The sequence below is a fragment of the Aethalodelphis obliquidens genome, unplaced genomic scaffold (genome assembly GCF_003676395.1).
Source record: "Aethalodelphis obliquidens isolate GAN/ISIS:26980383/991018 unplaced genomic scaffold, ASM367639v1 scaffold45, whole genome shotgun sequence".
NCBI classification, from domain to species: domain Eukaryota; kingdom Metazoa; phylum Chordata; class Mammalia; order Artiodactyla; family Delphinidae; genus Aethalodelphis; species Aethalodelphis obliquidens.
This window is the reverse complement of record NW_020837989.1, coordinates 2,486,852-2,506,772: the sequence shown is the minus strand read 5'-3', so window position 1 is coordinate 2,506,772 and position 19,921 is coordinate 2,486,852. Positions and strand designations below refer to the sequence as shown.

The window sequence follows — 19,921 nt, the reverse complement described above, 5'->3', positions numbered from 1 at the left end:
TGCTGACTGCAGATCTGGGGTTTTGTCAGCCTCCCTAATATCCTAAGCCACTTCCGTAAAATGAATGAATAAATGTGTGTGCATGCATGTGTGTGTACATACATACATACATACACACAGAGACATATTATTAGCTCTGTTTCTCTGGAGAACCCTTACTGATACAGATACGTATGCGCGTGCACACACACACACACACACACACACACACACACACCCTTATTTGGAGAAGAAAAAACATGGGGATGGGACTTCCCTGGTGGCGCAGTGGTTAAGAATCCTCCTGCCAGTGCAGGGGACCCAGGTTCGAGCCCTGGTCAAGAAAGATCCCACATGCCACGGAGCAGCTAAGCCCGTGCGCCACAACTACTGAGCCTGCGCTCTAGAGCCCGCAAGCCACAACTACTGAGCCCACGCACCACAACTACTGAAGCCCACGTGCCTAGAGCCCGTGCTCTGCAACGAGAGAAGCCACCACGATGAGTAGCGCACACACCACAACGAAGAGTAGCCCTCGCTCGCCACAACTAGAGAAAGCCCGCACACAGCAACGAAGACCCCAAAAATAAATTAATTAATTTTTTAAAAAACATGGGGAAACAAGGACAGAATCTAGACTTGGTTGAATATATCTTGTTTTATAGATTTGACTTTGGTTCCATCTAAATAGTTTGCAAACTTATAACAAAACATAAGACTTTAAAAAAGGAGTCATGAAACACTGAAGTGGGGGGAGGGGGCGGATGAAACAATTGAACCTAACTGGACATGAGGTTGGTGGTATGACCATTCAGACCAGAATTATTTCAAATGACTTTAAAACTCAGCCATTTGACTATACCTTCCTAATAGTACATACTCAAGATTTTTTTTTAAAGACAAATTTTAAATTGTTTTTCTTAATCATACTGTTAGTATGGTAGTGGCATTGGTTTTTCTGACACTGCTCTTTGTGTCTTGTGGGTTAAATCGAATGAGTAGTCATATTGGTGTTATTAAAAACAGGGATTTTTTGGTATGGAAGAAAGGTAATAACATTGTAAGATCCATGAGGCTAAATGAAAACCTTCAAGGCCTGAGTTTGAATTGAAATTTCATGTGAACTTATGGTATATTCCATTTAAAACATATATACAATTTATTTTCTAGCTCTGTTCACATAAACAAGGGCCAATCCAGTAGCAAGGAGCACCCAAAGCTCTCAGCTTGTGGTCTCTAAGTACCATTTCCCACTAAAATGAACCCAAGTTCTTATAAGAAATGGCTAGTTCCAGGCCTGGGGCAGGACATGTGTAAGATAACCCTGGAACATCTTGTCATGCCAGAAGCAAGAGGGCCGTTAAAGACTACTGGGTCATAATAAAAGGACTTGAAGAGACCCCCACTGAGCAGGAATAGAACAGTTAGAACTTCGATAGGAATAAAAACTGCACAAATCAAAATGTTCATAATGATATTTTTAAAAATAAAAACCTCATGGGTTATCTTTGGAGAATATTAGGTAACCAGTTCAATATGTCGAAGACCAAGTCTTCAACTTGGTCTACGTCCAGACCAAGTGCCCGAGTTGCTGCCTGCACTTTACTTCCTCTGATAAAGCGTTCTCCCATCCCCCCAACAACAACAACAACAAAAGGGCTTCCCTGGTGGCGCAGTGGTTAAGAATCTGCCTGCCAATGCAGGGGACTTGGGTTCAAGCCCTGGTCTGGAAAGATCCCACATGCCGCAGAGTAACTAAGCCCAAGCGCCACAACTACTGAGCCTGCGCTCTAGAGCCCGCGAGCCACAACTACCGAAGCCCGCGCACCTAGAGCCCGTGCTCCACAACAAGAGAAGCCACAGCGATGAGAAGCCCGCGCACCACAACAAAGAGTAGCCCCCACTCAAGGCAACAAGAGAAATCCCACTCACAGCAACAAAGACCCAAAGACCCTTTATTAATCAATAAAGGAGGAAAAATCAAGCATCTATCAAGTTCCTATATAAACTATAGGGTAAACATATAGTTGATGACATGCAGTTTCTCTTGATAGAATATCCCAGCTAATAAATTAAGAAGAAATAATTATTTTATCACCAGTTTGAAATCTCTAGTGAAATAACAGATCCTCTAGGCAGAGATAACCAGTGGCTGATGACATCACAGCAAAAGATGTTCAGTGCATCCTGATCGAGCATGTGGTAGGCAGAAAAATGCCCCCTACTCCAAAAACATCAACGTCCTCATCTCAGAACCCGTGAATATGTTACATTACTTGGCAAAGGGAAATTAAGGTTATGATGGAATAATGGTTGCTAATCAGGTGATCTTAAAATAGATTATCTTGGTGTTCCCAGTGAAATTTAAGGGTCCTTAAAAGTGAAAGAGGGAGGCAGATGGTTCATTGTCAGAGTGACTGGATGTGAGAAAGGTTCAACTGACCATTGCTGCCTTGAATATGGAAGGCGCCACAAGCCCAGGAATGTGGGCAGCCTCTAGAAGCCAGAAAATGTCAAGAAATAGGTTCTGCCTTAGAGCCTCCTAAAAGGAGTGTAGCAGCCCTGCTGGCACCTTGATTTTCCCCCTTTGAGCCCTGGGTCTGACTTCTAACATACAGATAATAAACTTGTGCTGTCTTAAGCTGTTGAGTTTGTGGTTATTTGCGATGGTAGCAGTAGAAAACTAATATATTCCATTCTAGGATGTATTCTTTCTAGAAAACTGAGCCTGAATCTTATCAAGCTTCTTGATCTGTTGACTTACACAAAATACAGTGGACAGAGAACACGTGACATGAAATAATGGGAATGTTCAGCAGATCTAAACTGTGGGAAGTGCTATTGGAAAAATGATGTTTTATTTATCAAATAAAGCATGTTTATGTGTGTGGATGTGTGAGAGAGAAATTGACTGAGGAGATTTAAGGAGATGACCTACTATTTTACGTATCAACCAGTTGCAATGGGGAACTTGATTCAAACAAGCAGATATAAAGAGAAAAATATTGAGATTCGAACATTGACACTGGGTATTTGATAATATTTATTAACTATTTTATTTATTTTTTTGGTGTGGTAATGGCATTATGGTTATATTTAACCAAAGGAGATGGGTGTAGTAGCTATAGTAAATAAGAGTAGCCATAAATTGATAATTGTTAAAGATGAATGACAACTACTTAGGTGTTTGCTATTCTTTCTATTTTCATATCATTTGGTATGTATTTTAATATTTGCATAATAAAGTATTAATAAAAATATCAGTAAATAATTTGGCTCCTTAAATATTTTGTGAGCCAAAGACACCATGTCCAAAGGTTGAATTAGACCAAGAGACTGCCAGTTTGTCATTTCTGCATAGTTTCAGAAATCAGATCTTTTACTTTAACCTGGGAGATCATCTTTTTCTCTTTTCCCCACTCATCTCCTACCTCCAGTCTCTCGCCACTCCCTAGTCAAAAGGGCCTCCTTCATCTGTGCTAGTGAATGACTAGAGGGCATTACTTACATTTTGCTTCTTTGGAGAATTTGCTCAGTTTTCCAAGATTGCTTGGAATAGATTTTCTCAGAATAAGTGAACAAAGAGGATAATATTCATAATCACGCTGAAAAATGCCTCCTAGTATATCATGTCTTCATTGGGAGCCCCCTCATTCTACCTTCTCAAAAAAGAAAAAAAGAAGGCAATAATTTTGTTTCAATTTTTGAAAACCTAAGGTATTTTGAAATTTGGGCTAATCGAATTTTCCATGTTATCTCTGTGCCTCTCTTTCAGGATGGAATGGGAAACTTGAGAATCACAGAGAAAGGTCTAAAGCTAGAAGGAGACTCCGAATTCTTGCAACCTCTTTACGCCAAAGAAATCCAGTCCCGACCAGTAAGTTTCTGTTGCGAGAAGAAGGAATTGTTCTTTCTCTGGAATCTAAATCTGGGGGAAATTATCTTGCTGTTGGCTGTGTACAGAAGGTTGGGGGCAGGGGTGGCAATGCAGGTAAGTGAGATGCTTTGGAATATGAAACCTTGAGTGTCATCACCACCGTGGTACTGTAGCAAATGAGATGACGTCTCTGAGCCTCTTTCCATCCCTGCCAAATAGAAGGTGATAACCTTTATTAACAAACTTTCTAGATTGTGCTGCAAAGAAAACAAGAAAATAAATGCGGAAATGCCTTCAGTACTGTACAAATCCAAGAAACTCTTGCTGTTGCTTTTAATTGTCAAGTAGTTCGAAGGCATCTTTAGAAATAGTCCTAAAGAGCTAGAAATTTCTTTTTTATGAAGAATTTGGACAATGTAGCCAAGGTTGATTAGAATCAATTTAATATATTACCACTATGCTCAGAATGGTATCTAAATGATCACAGTAGAGTGTGTGCTCTGCCCCATGCGCTTTGCTGCTTTGATAGATTATCATTATCTAATATAATTCATAGATTAGTGCACCGGGGTGGTGATTATTGTTGCCTTCATTTTACACATTGAAGAACTGAGGCTTAGAGAAGTAGTTTGTCCAAAGCCACATTCTTATGAATCAGTAGAGCAAGGATTTCAACTCAGGAAATCCAATTCTAAAGCTTCTCTGTTAACCCACAGCCTCCTACCAAAGCTCCTTCTCTCATTCTGTTGTTTTTTTTTAAAGTCATGATGGAAGTGATTCCTAGACGCCTTGATTTTATTAACCAGTATTATCAAAATTAATTTTTGTTTTTGAGTATATTTTGGGGTTGGTGGTTCTTTGGCTTTCAATTTTGCTTTTGGGTGGGGTGGTGAAGTATGCTGGTTGAAAAGTATTATTAATGTATTCGCTCTGCCTGGGACTGGTTCGCGTCCACCTGTGAGCGAAGAATAACATGGATGTTCCCCAAAGCATCATTTCTATTGTGTGCATCGATTGATGCAATTAATGAAATTCAGCAACTTGATGCAGTGGGTAATTTTATCTGAGGGCTATCTAAACTACTGAATTGCATGAAACTGAGTGCAACTACTGAATTGCCAATAAGTTTACTTTCTTCTGTGCCTGGTGAAAGGGAGGGAGACATGATGTTAAAATCAGCAAGAAGAGCAAATTATTTCAGCTGCCCAATCAGTGATTATGAAATTTAATGGGGAACCCGTAGCATATTGGCTTAAAGTACCAAGACTATTATTATAAACTAGTATTAACCTAGTTTATCTCACTAATTTGGACTGGTCATTTCTTTCTTATGGTGTCGGATCTTTCTCCGTAAATATTTTCAGCTTTTATTTTTCTTCTTTTATATAATTCTTTAAAAATGTAAAACCCATTTTTATCTCAAGGGCCACAGAAAAACAGGCTGCAGGCTGTAGTTTGCCAACCCCTCTAACCTATATTAGCGATATTTCCATAAGTGTGTAAATGCTCAGGCTAGATTTCATGTGGTACAAGAGAGCAGATTTTAAGATCAGGGGTAGAATAGTTGATATGTGTTAAGTAAAATATCCCGAAATACGTTTCCTTGGTGGAGAATCATAGTCATATAAAGGAATTGAGACACGTGTCTTAGAAGACTTGAAAAAGGGTACCTGGTATATCTCTTAGGCCCATATGCAGGAATTGGACGCTTAGAAAATATGTCAGCCAGCCTATCTGAAAATCAGTAGTCATCTGATCCCAAGTCAAAGATACACTTGATTAGAAGCTTAAAAAGTAATGATGATCATGAAAAACTTACTTGAATATCGAAAAAGCAGTGAGTTAAATCCAAGGCTTTCAAATCCTTGTTTAAAGAAAATTGAAGGGTTAAAATTCACTATTTTTTCGTTATTCTTCAGAAAGTATTTTTCCTTGCAAAAAATAAATGGCAAATGCGTAAAGCTTTTAGCCTTATATGTTTCTGATAACAAAATAAATGTGTTCTAAATGAAGAAAAGAAGACATGCATATATGTTAAAATCCACCAAAAAGTCTTGTGGCCTCTACCTGAAACATGTGCCCATATCCATCCACTCTTCTCCATCACATCACCCCCCAGTTAAAGCCACCATCCTCTCTCACCTGCACCATTGCTGTAACCTCTTCTGTCTCTGCTGCCTTTCACTCTTAGCCGCATCATCCAAATTGTAGCCAAAGTAGCCTTTTCAAATATGAAGTCTCTCCACCCCTTTGCAAAGGATTCTCTGTTAACTTCCCATTATACCTAGAATAAAATCCAAACTTCTCACTAAGGCGAGAGAACAAGATTAGAAGCTAGGGATTTAGTCTGTAGGGCTCTCCTTCCCTCAAGCACAGGGATTATTGTCTGCTGAACAAAATGGGGGTTCTGGGAGCAATGACAGTAGAGGGAATGACTGGTGAGCAGGTAACCAGTAGAATTTGCCATGCTTCTTGAATCCTAGCCTCATATGATGCTTATGAGAACCTCACATGTAGTCGCTTTCTATTCTCTACCCTGGCATCTTCAGCTTACTGTTTTGTTGTTGTTGTTGTTTTCTGACGTTACCTGACCATTGCTTACATGCCACCTCTGGAAGACTCTTCTCTGTAGAATTATCTGCACTATCACTTTGCCATGGATCACAGCTGTTTCTCTTTCATGGGGTGCCTCCTTCTCTTTTTCCCATTGAAAAGAGATCAGCGTCCAGTGAACAAGATTACACAGCTCTTCTAAGTGAGGATAACTAATGAAGCAACACTTGACTTCATTTTGGTTTTGTGTTTCATTGATCCGAGAGCAGCTGAGATTGTTTAAGCAATCCACACCATGTTCGATACAGTATCCATTTCATTATTGAAGGTTGCAAACTTGGTAAAGTCACTACAAATTGATTAGTGTGATAGCAATCTCTTAGGAAGATAAATTAATGGGAAGATGTTCATCTCTATAAAAACTCCCATCTGGGAATTGAATGAAAGCCCTGGGATTCTCTAGCTTTAACTACATGGATGCATAGCTTCTAAGTGGTAAAGTATCGTGCCACTCAGGAAATAGATTGAAAACGACACACTAATTTAAATATTCTACTATTACATCCAAAGACCACCCTGTCCCTAGTAATTCTACTTGAATGCGTTAGCACAGAAATTTGTAAAGTTAAGGGATTTAATGCCATAAAACTCTATATTTAAATCCCATTTCAGTGTGGTAGGCATCTTTATACTTGCAAAATACAACTACAGATTTCTGACAGAAGCTACTAGTAGATAGATTGAATGCATGAGTGCTAGGAGACCTTTCATCCCAAAATATCATTTTGGACAAAAGTGGCAGATCCCTGCTTCTTCAGAGAGGCATCTTCCCTTGCTTCCCATGATGCTGGAACTAGATGGTGCTTTTGCATAACTTAATGTGAAGTGACAGGAGAAGGGAAAGCAGCATTTATTGAGCACATACTAGTGCCAGGCCTGCAGAAATGGGGAAGTTGCACAGTGCATTTATCTCCGTACTCCCCTCAAGCTGTACATGGGGTGGGTATAGGGGTTCTAGCCCATTGCTATATTGAACTTAGAAGTTTAGGAGAGAAGAGAGTAGAAAGAAAAGTTGTAGGAGGGATACAAAAATGAGTTTACTTTAACAGAATAAAACAGAAAATTATTATATAAAATTTAAGGTTATGTCTTTCAAACTTTTTAGTCTATAAAAACTCACATATTTTAAGATGTTCTACCTACGAAAAAGCTGTGTATAGAATAATGAAATCATATGTAAATGGGGTTCTTAGAAGTTGTCTGTACCAAGAGACAGTATAGTACCATGGTCAAGCTCATGTGCTGTATCACTGGATTTGGGTGGCAACCAGTGCTACTGTTTGACCGATGAGTGATCTTTGAACAATTTCTTAACTTCGTAAATCTTGTTTTCTTACCTATGCAACTGAGATGATATTAATACCTATATCACAGGTGGTTGTAAATAAGTAAGATAGTGTTTAAGTGCTTAATACAGAACTTGACATGAAATGAGTGTTCCAGAAATGGCCCCTCCCACTCTCACCTCCATGTCTTGATGACGATGATGTTGACGATGGCAGATGATGATTTGATTTCAAGGACAATACTTTTCACCGTCTACATCTTCATCATGTAGTGCACATCTCATCTGATGTTTGAACGTTGAATGTTTGATGAAATGGTCTTGCATCCTCTTCTTGCATGTCTTCTTAATAATAAACTCACAAACTTAATCATAAACTCAGTGAAAATCTCTTAGGAAACCCATTTCATATTCAATAGCTTTTAGTTTTCAGTTTTTCTTTCACTGAGTTACACTCTTCTAACGTTCAACTTTTTTTCTCATTCTTCTGCTTAAAAATTTTGCTGGCTCTGGCACTCATAGATTACTGGTAGTCTTTCTGAAAAAAATAGTTTTCGATATATCTTAAGTACCTTAAAATGTTTATACCCTTTGATCCAGGAGTGACGTTTTCACTCATTTTATGATAAAAAAAAAGCAAACTATAATAAAGATTTAAAGATTAGGGCTTCCCTGGTGGCACAGTGGTTGAGAGTCCGCCTGCCGATGCAGGGGACACGGGTTTGTGCCCCGGTCCGGGAAGATCCCACATGCCGTGGAGCGGCTGGGCCCATGAGCCATGGCCACTGGGCCTGCGCGTCCGGAGCCTGTGCTCCGCAATGGGAGAGGCCACAACAGTGAGAGGCCCGTGTACCGCAAAAAAAAAAAAAAAAGATTAATACACACATATGCCAGTGCTTTTTTATAAACACTAGTCTGAGTGTTGGTTCCTAGAAAAGCCTGAATTTCACCTATAAAATGGATTTTGAGGGTATCCCATTTTGTCAATGTTTATGAAAGTTGAGAAACTGCTATATGCTTGTTGAAACTCTGAGCTGGTCATTCTCACCATGGATTTTCACATTTATGTCTATCATCTCTTTGTTTTATGGAAAGCTGAGTTTTAAAATTCCATTTTGATTTTAGTATGATGTGAATTGAGACTTATTCTATCAGCCTGAATTAACAAGCCATATCTATTCTGGAAGTTGAAAGTCCCTAAGAATTCAATTAGACCAGTGACTTCATTTAATGTATGGGACCCTCAGGCCCGGAAAGGAGGTTGAACTTACCCAAGTTATGCCCAGCAAAGTCAGAACTGAAATCCAGGATTGCAGTATTTTCTTCCACATCAACACACAGTACATGTGGTAACTAATTTTCTCATGACACTGTCTTTAGTACGGTAGGTTGAGTTATACATGGCCATTTCCCTCTCATGGGGAATAACTTACTGCAAAGCATATTAAGTTCCTGAGAGAGTTTACAAGCATTAAAAAAAGGAAACTGGAAACAACAGTGGATAATGCAGGAGGACCAAGCTTAATGATGGCTGACCTAATCACTGAGATGATATTCTCTACTTCATCGAGTTACTGTGAGGGTTAAACGAAGTAATTTAAATGACCCACCTTATGCACTATGAGGTTAACTATTGATATGAAGGCTTATGACAGAAGTTGCAAACTGAATCCGGCCTAAAGATACAGTTTATGTGCCTCACACATTGTTTTCCTTTGAATGTGAATTTGTTTCTAATATTTAAATATCTGAAGATTTGACATTTTAAAAAAATCTGTATTTCTTGATTCTTACCAAAAAACCTCCAGAAAATCTGTCGGAGTGGTTTGATATTCATAAGGACTGGAGCTAAGTAGACAGTGCCTCCTTGAGCTGCATATTTGTTCTTCACTGTACCACAGCGTCCATCAGTGACCACTGTCTCATACCCCACCTGTGTAGCTTGTTTCTATAATGGGCCCCTGAAATCCCTTGGGGGTGCACAGCCCCTGGCTTATGGTATCGAGAACGTATCTATCTTATCATGCAGGAGTCCAGAAATTAGGTTGACTTCTTAGAATTCGTAGTCACTCATGACTCACTTCTCCTCACTTCCTGTGTCTCTCTCTTTTACACCAATTTCTCCTAGTCGTCTGGCTCCTGTGGGTTTTGACATAGTGTACAAGCTCAATGGCGAGAGACAGCCGTCTCAGAGCTTCTGGAGGCTGAGTTTCTGGCCCACCAGGGTGGGCCTGAGTCTCCTAGAACACGCCTCTTTTTTGTCTTTCTTTCTTTAACCATAACAGAGCACGACTGGGGAAGAAGCAGACAAGGGGAAGAAAGTTGAAGTTTTGGATTGGGCATGAGGCAACATAAAGTAAAGTAGGATAGCAGACAAGCAGAAGTTTCGTCTGAAGAGGCTCCATTGACAATTTAGTCACAACGAGAGGAGCCGTGTCTCTGGTTGGTTTAGAAACCAGCCGAAAGCCGTGGTGTCTTCTCCTTAGCTTCAACTCCCAGCTGAACCCACTGCACACAAAACAGTGTTTTCCATGCCACTTGCATGGAACACGAGCATCCTGCTGTCTTTAATTAAGAAGTTAACTGGACCATGAAGTATTGCCCAAGTAAATAAAAGTGATTTGTACTGAGTCAAAGGGGCGCAGTAGGCATCTTTGCATTTCTTAGCTCACACATAAATTATGGAGGTTATTAAAAGTTGGAAGAGTCATCTATAAGCCCATCTGTACTGTGAAGCAGATTGCCATTCCTGAAATGTATTTGTCTTTTTACGTGTCATCATTTATCATGGACAACAGGGTGAAGCACTGCTTGCTTTTTTCTTTTTTGTTGTTAAAAAGAAAAAACCAGACGCACAAACTTTGAATAGGCCAGTGTTTAATCCTTTGGTCCTTTTGTTTGTTTATCCTGGGAAACAGAGATAGTGATTCAGAGGTTTTTGGTTGCCTTAGAATTAAAATGGGCTGATGGGGTTTTTGTTCTTTCTTTCATTTTGGAAAAATTGACTGTGTGCGCTTTTCTTGAATGAATATCATGCTGGAAATAGACGAGTTACTGAGGACTTTGGTTAAATCTCAGTTGTAACTCTATCAGCTGGAGTTTTCATAGAAGAGGTAGGTCTGAACTTCACATGAGGTTGAGAATGTCTAATTATATTGTTTGAGGGCCATTGGGCAAGTCGACTGCACCCCACATTTTCTTGTCTGCTGTGGTGACCACAGTTCCACCATTAGAATCTCAGTTATTTGAAGACTCAGAAATTTGTATTCATGCCAGCCCCCTACTGCAAGTACTCCTTCCCCTTATGCACGTAGACATTTCCACAAAGGATCTGAAGTACAATAGCTTGAAAGAAATATGTACAGGGACAGAGTAAGAAAAGATATAATAGGTTAAGATCAAGAAAAATATAAAGTAGAATAAGAGGCAGAGGTAGGGGCACTTTAATAAATACAGGAGACAGGCAAGAGCATGTGTGCAATTCATGATAAGCCTGGAGTTTGGTTATGAAGTTTCCAGACAGAGAGGCACAGTCACTTGGATAAAGCCTTTTGTCTATACCTTCTAGAGATGAACACAATGTACTGAATGGGAGGAGAGTTACAGCTGACGGTTCGGTGTTCTAGAAGGTACACTAGATTCCAAGTTGGGGAATCTGGATGCTCTTCTTGTCCTGCTGGTATCAGCACCAGCTCTGGAGCAAGTCGTTCCTCTTGGCTCTCAGTGTGTCTGACGTAAAGAGGTTGGGCATGCTTAGTGGTTTTCTACAACATTGTTTTTAAAGCCATGGAATCTTTTTGGAGTCAGATTTTACTTGGAACCCTAAATCTGGACCAGATGGAAGCTGAGCTCCTGTGGTTGGGCAGGGACTGGGGTGCTGCAGCCCATTGCCCTGCCCACCCAGAGTCTCCCTGTCACCAGCCACAGGATGCCCAGGCCCTGGGTGGGGGGCCCATGCACCACAGTCCGAAAACACCAGGCTGGATGAAAACCTAGCCTCGCTCCATCCAGGCCTCTGCTCACATGGCATCTCCTGATGGACAGCTTCCTCGCCCACCCATTGAAAATATATCCCTTACCTAGTAGCTTTATTTTCTGCCACTGTATTATATCATGTCATATTACTTAGATATATTAATTTCTATTTATATATCATACGTATATATTAAATGACTAAATATTTATGTACTTGCCTGTTTGCTTCCCATTATTCCTGCATAATCTCCATGATGGCAGGGACTGAGAAAGGCAGTTGTTAAGTGATGTATAAGAGCAGGCTCTGGAATGCCACCTCCCTGGATTTAAATCTTGGCTCCACCATTTACTATCTGTGTTGCCTCAAGCAAATTACTTGACCTTTTCTGTGCTTCATTTTCCTCATCTGTAAAATGGGCCTAATAGCAGCACTACCTCATAAGCGTAGAACAGGATTGTAAGAGTTAATTTATTTTACATAATTACGTAAAATTTATTAGGTAAGTGTTACTGTTTGTAGAATATTGCTTTGAGTATAAAGCACTATATAAAATTTCAGTGTGATAATTTTCGATCATTAAAATTTGTTAGTATTATTATTTGCTTTGTTTATCAGTGTTTCCCTGGTTTCTAACTAGTGCCTCTCGTATGGAAGGAAAGCAGATTGTTGTTGTCATTGATTGTTTGGCTCTTTGAATAAATGACTGTTCTCTTAGGATCCTTCTAACTCAAAGGTTCTCTAAGAGCCTCTCAGGTGGGGAGATAAAGACAAATTTCTCTTTTATAGGAGCTTTCGATTGAATAAGTTTCTTTATCAGCCTCATACTAAGTATTGTGTTATGTAGAAGATGGCGTGAGTAGCTATGTGGTGGGAGACCATGGGGGAACAGGACAGACAAGGTGGAAGAGGTAAAAGTGGTACTAAAGGTACTGAAAGCCCATCTTTCCCTACCTTGCTCTTTTGTGCTGCTCTAAGACTTTATTTGTGCCATCCACAGGCTAATGGAAACTCCAGAATATGGAGCTGTGTGTTACAGACAGGAAAGGTGACGATAACAAAATTAGCACTTTCCAGCCCTTCACATCTTTGAGATTCTCTTCATCATCACTATGGCATGTCAGCATCCTCTCACTCTTTTGGTCTCTGGAACATCCACTATGTGATGTGAGACTGCTTCTCGCTTATTTCATAAATAACATTGAAGAAGCAAAAGTACGTACCAGAGTCTATTGTCATTTGGTTTATGTTCCTTAAATGATCAGAGTAAGTAGGAATACTTTGGTTAGGTGGCATCTCACAGCCAATAATACTTGTTGAGTATTGGGGGAGAGTAATGGAGAGAGAATCTATAGCTTTCAGGAAGAAGGGCATTTTAATACATTCTTAAATATTTTGTTGTTCTTCACTCCTAAAGCCTTGGCAAAAAAAAAAAAAAAAAAGATTTTCTTAATGCTTCAATCAAAAAATACTCATCTCCTGGAAACTCTTGCTGCACCCAGCACTTTGTAATTGCTGTGGGTGTGTTGGAGTTAGTCTTAATTTAAAAACAAAAAACTTGCTCATTGTCAAAAACCACTGATGATTTCTCAGGAGATGTTATTTCAGAGGCTGAAAAAACACTTCCTTGCCCTGTGAAATTATAAGCAAATACTTACTCTTTAGTTTTGTGATCTCCACCAACAGCTGAGCATAGCCTTTTGACGCATTGCTCTGTAATTTATTACCAGTGATGTTTTAAATGGCAGTTGCCTAAATTAGGAGTGTGGGACTTTCCATCTCCATGAATGATTCTGTTTTTATCGGCAATGATTCTGCCTCCAGGCAAATACCACATGGTCCACAAAGTAAATGAGACTTTTAAGACCGATAAATATTTTGCATTTTGTACTTTTTGCATTTTGGAGGGAGTTGAAGAGGGAGAGGTAGATGGTGATGAAAATCGCCACGTGGAAAGAATAAGACAAGCACATTACCCAGTGTCTTTCCTTGCTTGGTGCAGTATGGTAAATTTCTCCACCTAGTAAGCCACAGCTTCCATGCTGTAACATCAGAATCATGGAAATAAAAAGTAGCATCTCTCTACAGTAACAGACAAGTACAGATGGTACGATAATTGCAGTTTTCTACTAACAAGCTGTGTAGATTGCTTTTAGGCCTCAGTTAAGGCTCAGGCAGTTTCGTTAAAAAATACGAGAGGAATTTTATGGGAAGATGAATTATCCTTAGGTAGTAGCTCATTAATCGATGAGACATGGAGCTGGCTTTATTTTTAAGTTGTTAATGCATAAGTAGTCATGTCACTGGATGGATATATAGTCCCCATGTTTGTTTCTGACTATAGTTGTTGACAAACCAAGGTTTTTCATTTATTTTATAGCAGTCTTGAATTTTTTGGACTGGTCTTACCGTCTGAGTTTTCTGAGATGTGGAATGTACCCCCATGCTTTCCATGGCTGCCACAGAGAGTTGGCTAAATCGCAAAGTGTTTCTTTGACCGTATCTTAGCAGCACTCTGGTTAGGGAGGTACAGGAAGAAGTTTAATGAGAATAAAACACAATGAGACTACATTGCAACCGAGTTAGTATCAAAAGGTGGCCGATGCCAACATGTCTCGGATCACGCAGGTCAGTTGCTCGCTCTTAGTGGGTGAAGGAAACGAGGACTGTTTCTATTAGGGTTCCTTCCCCCGCAGCTCAACACAGGGCTCATGATCCTGCGGGATCCAGCAATGTTGACTTATGGTAATGTTACATGCTTTTGATTTTTAAATTTGGCCCTCATGGCCAAAAGCGCACGTGTCTTTAAAATTACCCTTGTAAAGTCCTTACATCACCACAAAGTATAGTATCCCTGGCTTTATGTGCACAACCTGGTAGAGTAAATGTAATGGTCAGGAGAACCAGTGAGGCAGAGCCAAGGAGAGGAAGAAAAGATGCTCTGAAGATGCCTGGACCATTCTTTTCCTGAGATAACTAGCAAATGGCAACCAGGAAATGGGGAATGGTTAGAAAACGTTAAAGGGTTGCTAAGTGCCTGAGGGTTTGGCTGTTCTCATATGGAATATCTTTAAATCATCTTAAAGGGTTTGTTGTTATGGAAATCAAGTGAACTAATAGGTTCTAAATCACCTGACAGAGGGCCTTGCTCATAGTAATTGCTCAGAAATATTTGCTGAATTTGAATCAAAATAATATGAAATTAAACCCTCGTGTTGTAATAGCTAATAGCCACAGTTCTCATGTAAAGTTATTTCATTCATTCCTTAGAGTATCACTAGAAAGGACCTATCATTTTGATCTTCCATTTAGAGAGAAGCAGTGAAATAGAAGGGTTAAGGAAAAACATGCATCTAATATTCCAACTCGTGTTGACACACATTCTTAACTGAAATGCTGTATTATCTCAGGACAGTAGACACTATTTATGTGTTGGTCTGTGCTGTTTGTCTAACTTGCTTTCCCTTCAACCCAAAGAAACATGTAAGACCCTTACTGGTTTCATGAAGAGAGCATCTTACTTCCTTTCTTCTTTTTTTTTTTTTTTTTTGCCAATTGCTACTTCTCTGGCCATTCCCCACCCCGGTCTGTTCTATAGTTGCATAGGCCTCACACAGTCACAGCTTCTTGTAGAGGCCAATTTTTCCCCATTCCAACCACAGATCCCCTAAACTGTACCATCTGCCACTACACCATTACTTTTCTCTGGTCATGCCTTCTATTAGAATTGTATTACAGTATCTATCTGGAAATAATCAAAGGTCCATGTGCTAATGAAGTCTGACTCCAGAAAAATATCATGATATTCCAGAGATCTTAGGCTCTGCAGATATGATTTTGTCCAGAACCTCAGACTACAAGTTACTGGTTTCTCATTCTAAGCCCACCAAAGTGGAGCTAATATGAAGTAATAAAAACCTATAGAAATACCGAATTTCCAAAGACCTGGCCTTTGTTAACTCTGGTTCCTTATCTGAAACTACAGAACATGGAAGATATGAGTGACCATTTTCTTAATTCTTCCAGTTCTCCAAATATCCAGTACCATTGTAGATTCATAAAAGAGAAGTTAACTCATTATGTATAATGTATGCCTTAGGACATCGGGGCTTATTTACCTCCGGGAACCCCTTTGAAGAAAGGATTCTGTCTTCTTCATTCTAAATTCAGCTTCTTTTACAAGTTCTTTAAATATGTTATGTACAAGATCCCACTATACCATTCTTATCTCTTGAACTGTTTTTTTCATTTCTTAGCAATATTGTTAAAAATACAGTAATACCCATAATGCAGCAAGTCGTCCTGGATAAAATTTTCTTCCTCTTTTAAGATGAACACTTTTCTTTCATCTCCTTCAGGTATCATGGTAGATGTGCATGTCATTCAGAGTGTGTGCATGTATGTGCATGTCATACACTATTAATTAGTGTATTTTCTTGGTCCAGTAGTCATTAATGGCAGCCTAGGGAATAGCTGAATGTTTTCCTGATCATTTGTATAAGTTATAATTAAATGCAGACACTATATTTGGACACCATCTATATGCCCATCATTCTGGGTTTTTTACAGTAAAGATTTATATGATGAGCTTATCTGGTCCTACCCAACTCCATCAAGCCATCAGATGTGCCCTGCCTGTGCAGCCAGCAGGGCACAAAAGCAGAACCCTAACTCTTCCATGTGTTCTCAGTCTTAGTGTAACACCGCTTGCCCTAGCCCATCCCCTACTCCATTCTGTTCCCAGCTGTCCTCACTCTAAATCAGCCTTCTGTGTGCGGCCTTCTCCTAAGGTGGTTTGTCACCCTCAGTTCTGCTTTTCCAACTTCGATGTGTGCTTTCTCCCTTGACTGTGGGGTGAGTTCTCCCTGTTTGACTCTCTAGCCTTCAGCCATCCTGGATCATCACCCTGCCTGGTACCCTCTTGTCCCCATATGAAAAAGCTCTCTCTAGATATCTGCATTCCCACGGAAAGACTTGCATCAGCGTGATTGTGAAGGCAACATAGCATAGTAGAAAAGTATCCAGGGACTTCCCTGGCGGTCCGGTGGTTAAGACTCTGTGCTCCCAATGCAGGGAGCACGAGTTTGATCTCTGGTTGGAGAACTAAGATCCCACATCCCGCATGGCGTGGCCAAAAAAAAGAAAGAAAAGTACCCATGATTTAGAGTCAGACTAAAACTGGGTTTAAAGCTTGGGTCTGCTACTCACTAGATTTGTGACTTGGGCCATATTACTTTATGTCTCAAACTTTAGTTTCTCTATACATAATCTGGGATAGCTGAAAGCATCATAGAATTGTTTTGAAAATTAAATGAGAAAACATATACATTGTGCCTAGAACAGTGTCTGGAATTTAGCCCTTATAAATGGCCACTACTGTAATTAAAGGCTTCATGGTAGAAGAAACCTGGAAACTGGTCTTGAAGGATTAATAGTTTGGGCACCACTGTGTCACTGAAAATATAAATAAAGTTTCTTATAGTCATCTCTATTTATTAATTCCAGTTACAGTTGTCAGATGACTGATTTTGAATCCTACCAGAATTGCACCTTCTGAGCCGAAGCAAATAGAAAGGGAAATCTCTCTTTCCCAGAAGCCAAAAGCCATTTCCCAAGGGGTGTCTATTCATCCCAGGCATGCAAATGCTGCTGTGATGGTTTCATCAGAGGAGGTTCAGGACATCACACACCAGCATTAGCCTTAAAGAATGATACTGGGACTGCTGCCTCTTGGTCCACAGGGTGTACCCACAAGGAAAATACAAACAAAAGCAAAGGTAGGTAGCCCCACTTGGCACAGTTGATTGACTTTAATAGGTCCTGATTATGCTGCTCAAATTCCATGAAATTAAAAAGCTTACAAATGTTATGAGCCATTACCCTTCCATCTAAGGGAGCTTATGATATGTTAGCAACATTTAATGAAATTCTTTTCAAAATGCCGTCGGCAGACCCAATGAGATTCCATGTTGAAATTCAACTTGAAGCATTGTTGGCGAAAGTTTGTTCTGTACCTGCCTGTCTTTCTCATAGTGTGTGGAACCTCAAGGCCAGAAGTTTCTCATCAGAGGTGATTTGCAGGCATCAAGAAGGATTTCTGCTTTGACCCTGAGAGTGTTTCCCAGTTTACGAAGCAATGACAAAGACCGCCCTGTTTGTGTTCGGGCTTACAGTGGCAGCTCGGAATAGCCTGCATTTTTACACATTGACACATCTTAAAACTTACGTCTTTTCTATTCAGTTCTGTCATATATCTGTTGAAGATCTAAAACATTGTAGCAAATAAGCAGCGTATTATTGCCTGCCCTGTCTTCAGTGAGCTCTTACAATATAATTTGGGAGATGAAACTTTGTACAAAACAGACAATTAAAGCATAGGAAGTGAGATGAGTGAATCCTAGATTATATGGCACTGATTGTATAATATATTATTTATTATATAATAAAAGCCCAGGAAATAAAAATATTACAGACAACCGAGTGGGGATTTTTAGCAAGTATTAGAAAGATGAGTAGGGAGACGTAAATTATTTAAGAAGAATTAATACTTTCTGTTGAATCTTTCATTTTAACTTTTAGGATGGAGATATTTAATGGCAATATCCGTTTATTTTATCTGTTTGATTCTAAAGGCTTACTACTCATATCGCTATCTTGTTGGTAATGTCCCCTACTAGTTTTTGAGATCTTACAGGTCAAGTATACTGTGTGCTTTCTGTACATTTTCCTTAAATCCTCTTGGCAATCTTAAAAGGTAGATTACATTATCTCCATTTTGTAGGCGAGGAGAACTGAAGTGTAAAATAGTTAGGTAATTTTCTCCAGCTCATCTAAGGAGCAATAGGAATTCAAATCCAGGTATGAACTACCCCAAAGCGTGTGCTTTCTATCTCTGTATCAATCTGTCTTGAGAACAGATTATGTCAAGGAAGCCCCCATTCTATCCCATTGCTTTGCAAACTCTGTACAGGAGTACAGAGTTCTGTTGTAGTTCTGTTGCAGGAGTCCTATTGTAAGACTTATTTGTATTCATTGTCTATCATGGTGATTGGCATTTAACAAATACTTGTTGAATAAATATGTAACTTGTATGTTCAGTAAGCACAACTCATGATCAAATGCATCTTTATTTTTGTCTTCACTATTCCTTTGAAATTTGAGTTGGGAATGGTCTTCCCCTATCTCTCCCCCATAAAAACTTGGGCAATTCCTAGTGGATTTTTTGGCCCACTTAAAAGTTAACAGTGTGGTGGTATTTAAGGGACAAAGTACAGGTCACTTCAGAAATTTTAGATGTCTCATGTGAGATATTTATCACTTCAAACCTCATTCAAAGTTAAGTATTTGTTTCTTTTCCCTAGATACAGCATTTGGTTGGTGACTCCATACCTTTGGGAGTAGGGGTTGGATTTATTTCAGCTGTCTCTGCTCTCATCTCATGAGTTGCTAGCTGCTGGCTAGAGTTTAAGACCCTACCAGGGTAGTGGTTATGGTAGAGGTTGGAATATTTGTTACTCGGCTGGGTGCCTTTGTGCCCTCTGGGACTGGTAAATAGTTAAACTGACTTCTTCCCTCATGAAGCATTTTCTTGAGCCTTTGGAGATTCCTGGCCCTGGAGGTGTGATACATCTCCTACAAATCCTATAGAAAAGGGAGGCAAAGCATTCCATTCCTGGACAGGATGCTTCATCCCTCCTTCCATTCCACATGAAAACGTCTTGCCTCCCAGGAAGCCCCCTTCAGCAGGACTTCTGATGTCTCCAGGACAGCTCTCTTTCCCACTTGGCACACCTCTGTTTTGTGAAAAACAGTCATCCATCCCTTCCTAGGCAAACTCGGAGAGCACACAGGGTATTTCTGAATTAGTAGCCCTCTCCTGCCTGCAGTACCCTTTAGATTCCCTGCTGGGAAATCTGTGATGGCTTCGGAGACAGGAAACACATGTCAGGATCTCAGAGTGGATTCACTGATGCCTCTTCTCACTGGGCTTGCGATTAGAAAGTAGCAGACCCCTCCCCGCTACTAAAAATATATACTCACACATCCCCTCACCTCCCCATGCTTGATCCTTATTACATCTCCTTGAAACCGGTAAGGATGTTCTTGGTTATTTCCCCTGTCAATTCTGCATATTTTGATGTGATATCTTACTTTGGAATTTTTCATCAATCACATCTCAGTGCCTGATGGAAAC

General features: G+C 39.9%; 1 protein-coding gene across 2 annotated transcripts in view; it reads left to right on the top strand.

The window, feature by feature from the left end:
• The window catches only part of SGCD (sarcoglycan delta), a 414,508-nt gene that overhangs the window by 186,105 nt on the left and 208,482 nt on the right, over positions 1-19,921 (top strand). For both annotated transcript variants that reach the window (XM_027081446.1, XM_027081445.1), the window contains exon 3: positions 3,755-3,856. In XM_027081446.1, coding sequence (XP_026937247.1) covers positions 3,755-3,856 — 102 coding nt within the window. The remainder of the gene's footprint in view (positions 1-3,754; positions 3,857-19,921) is intronic.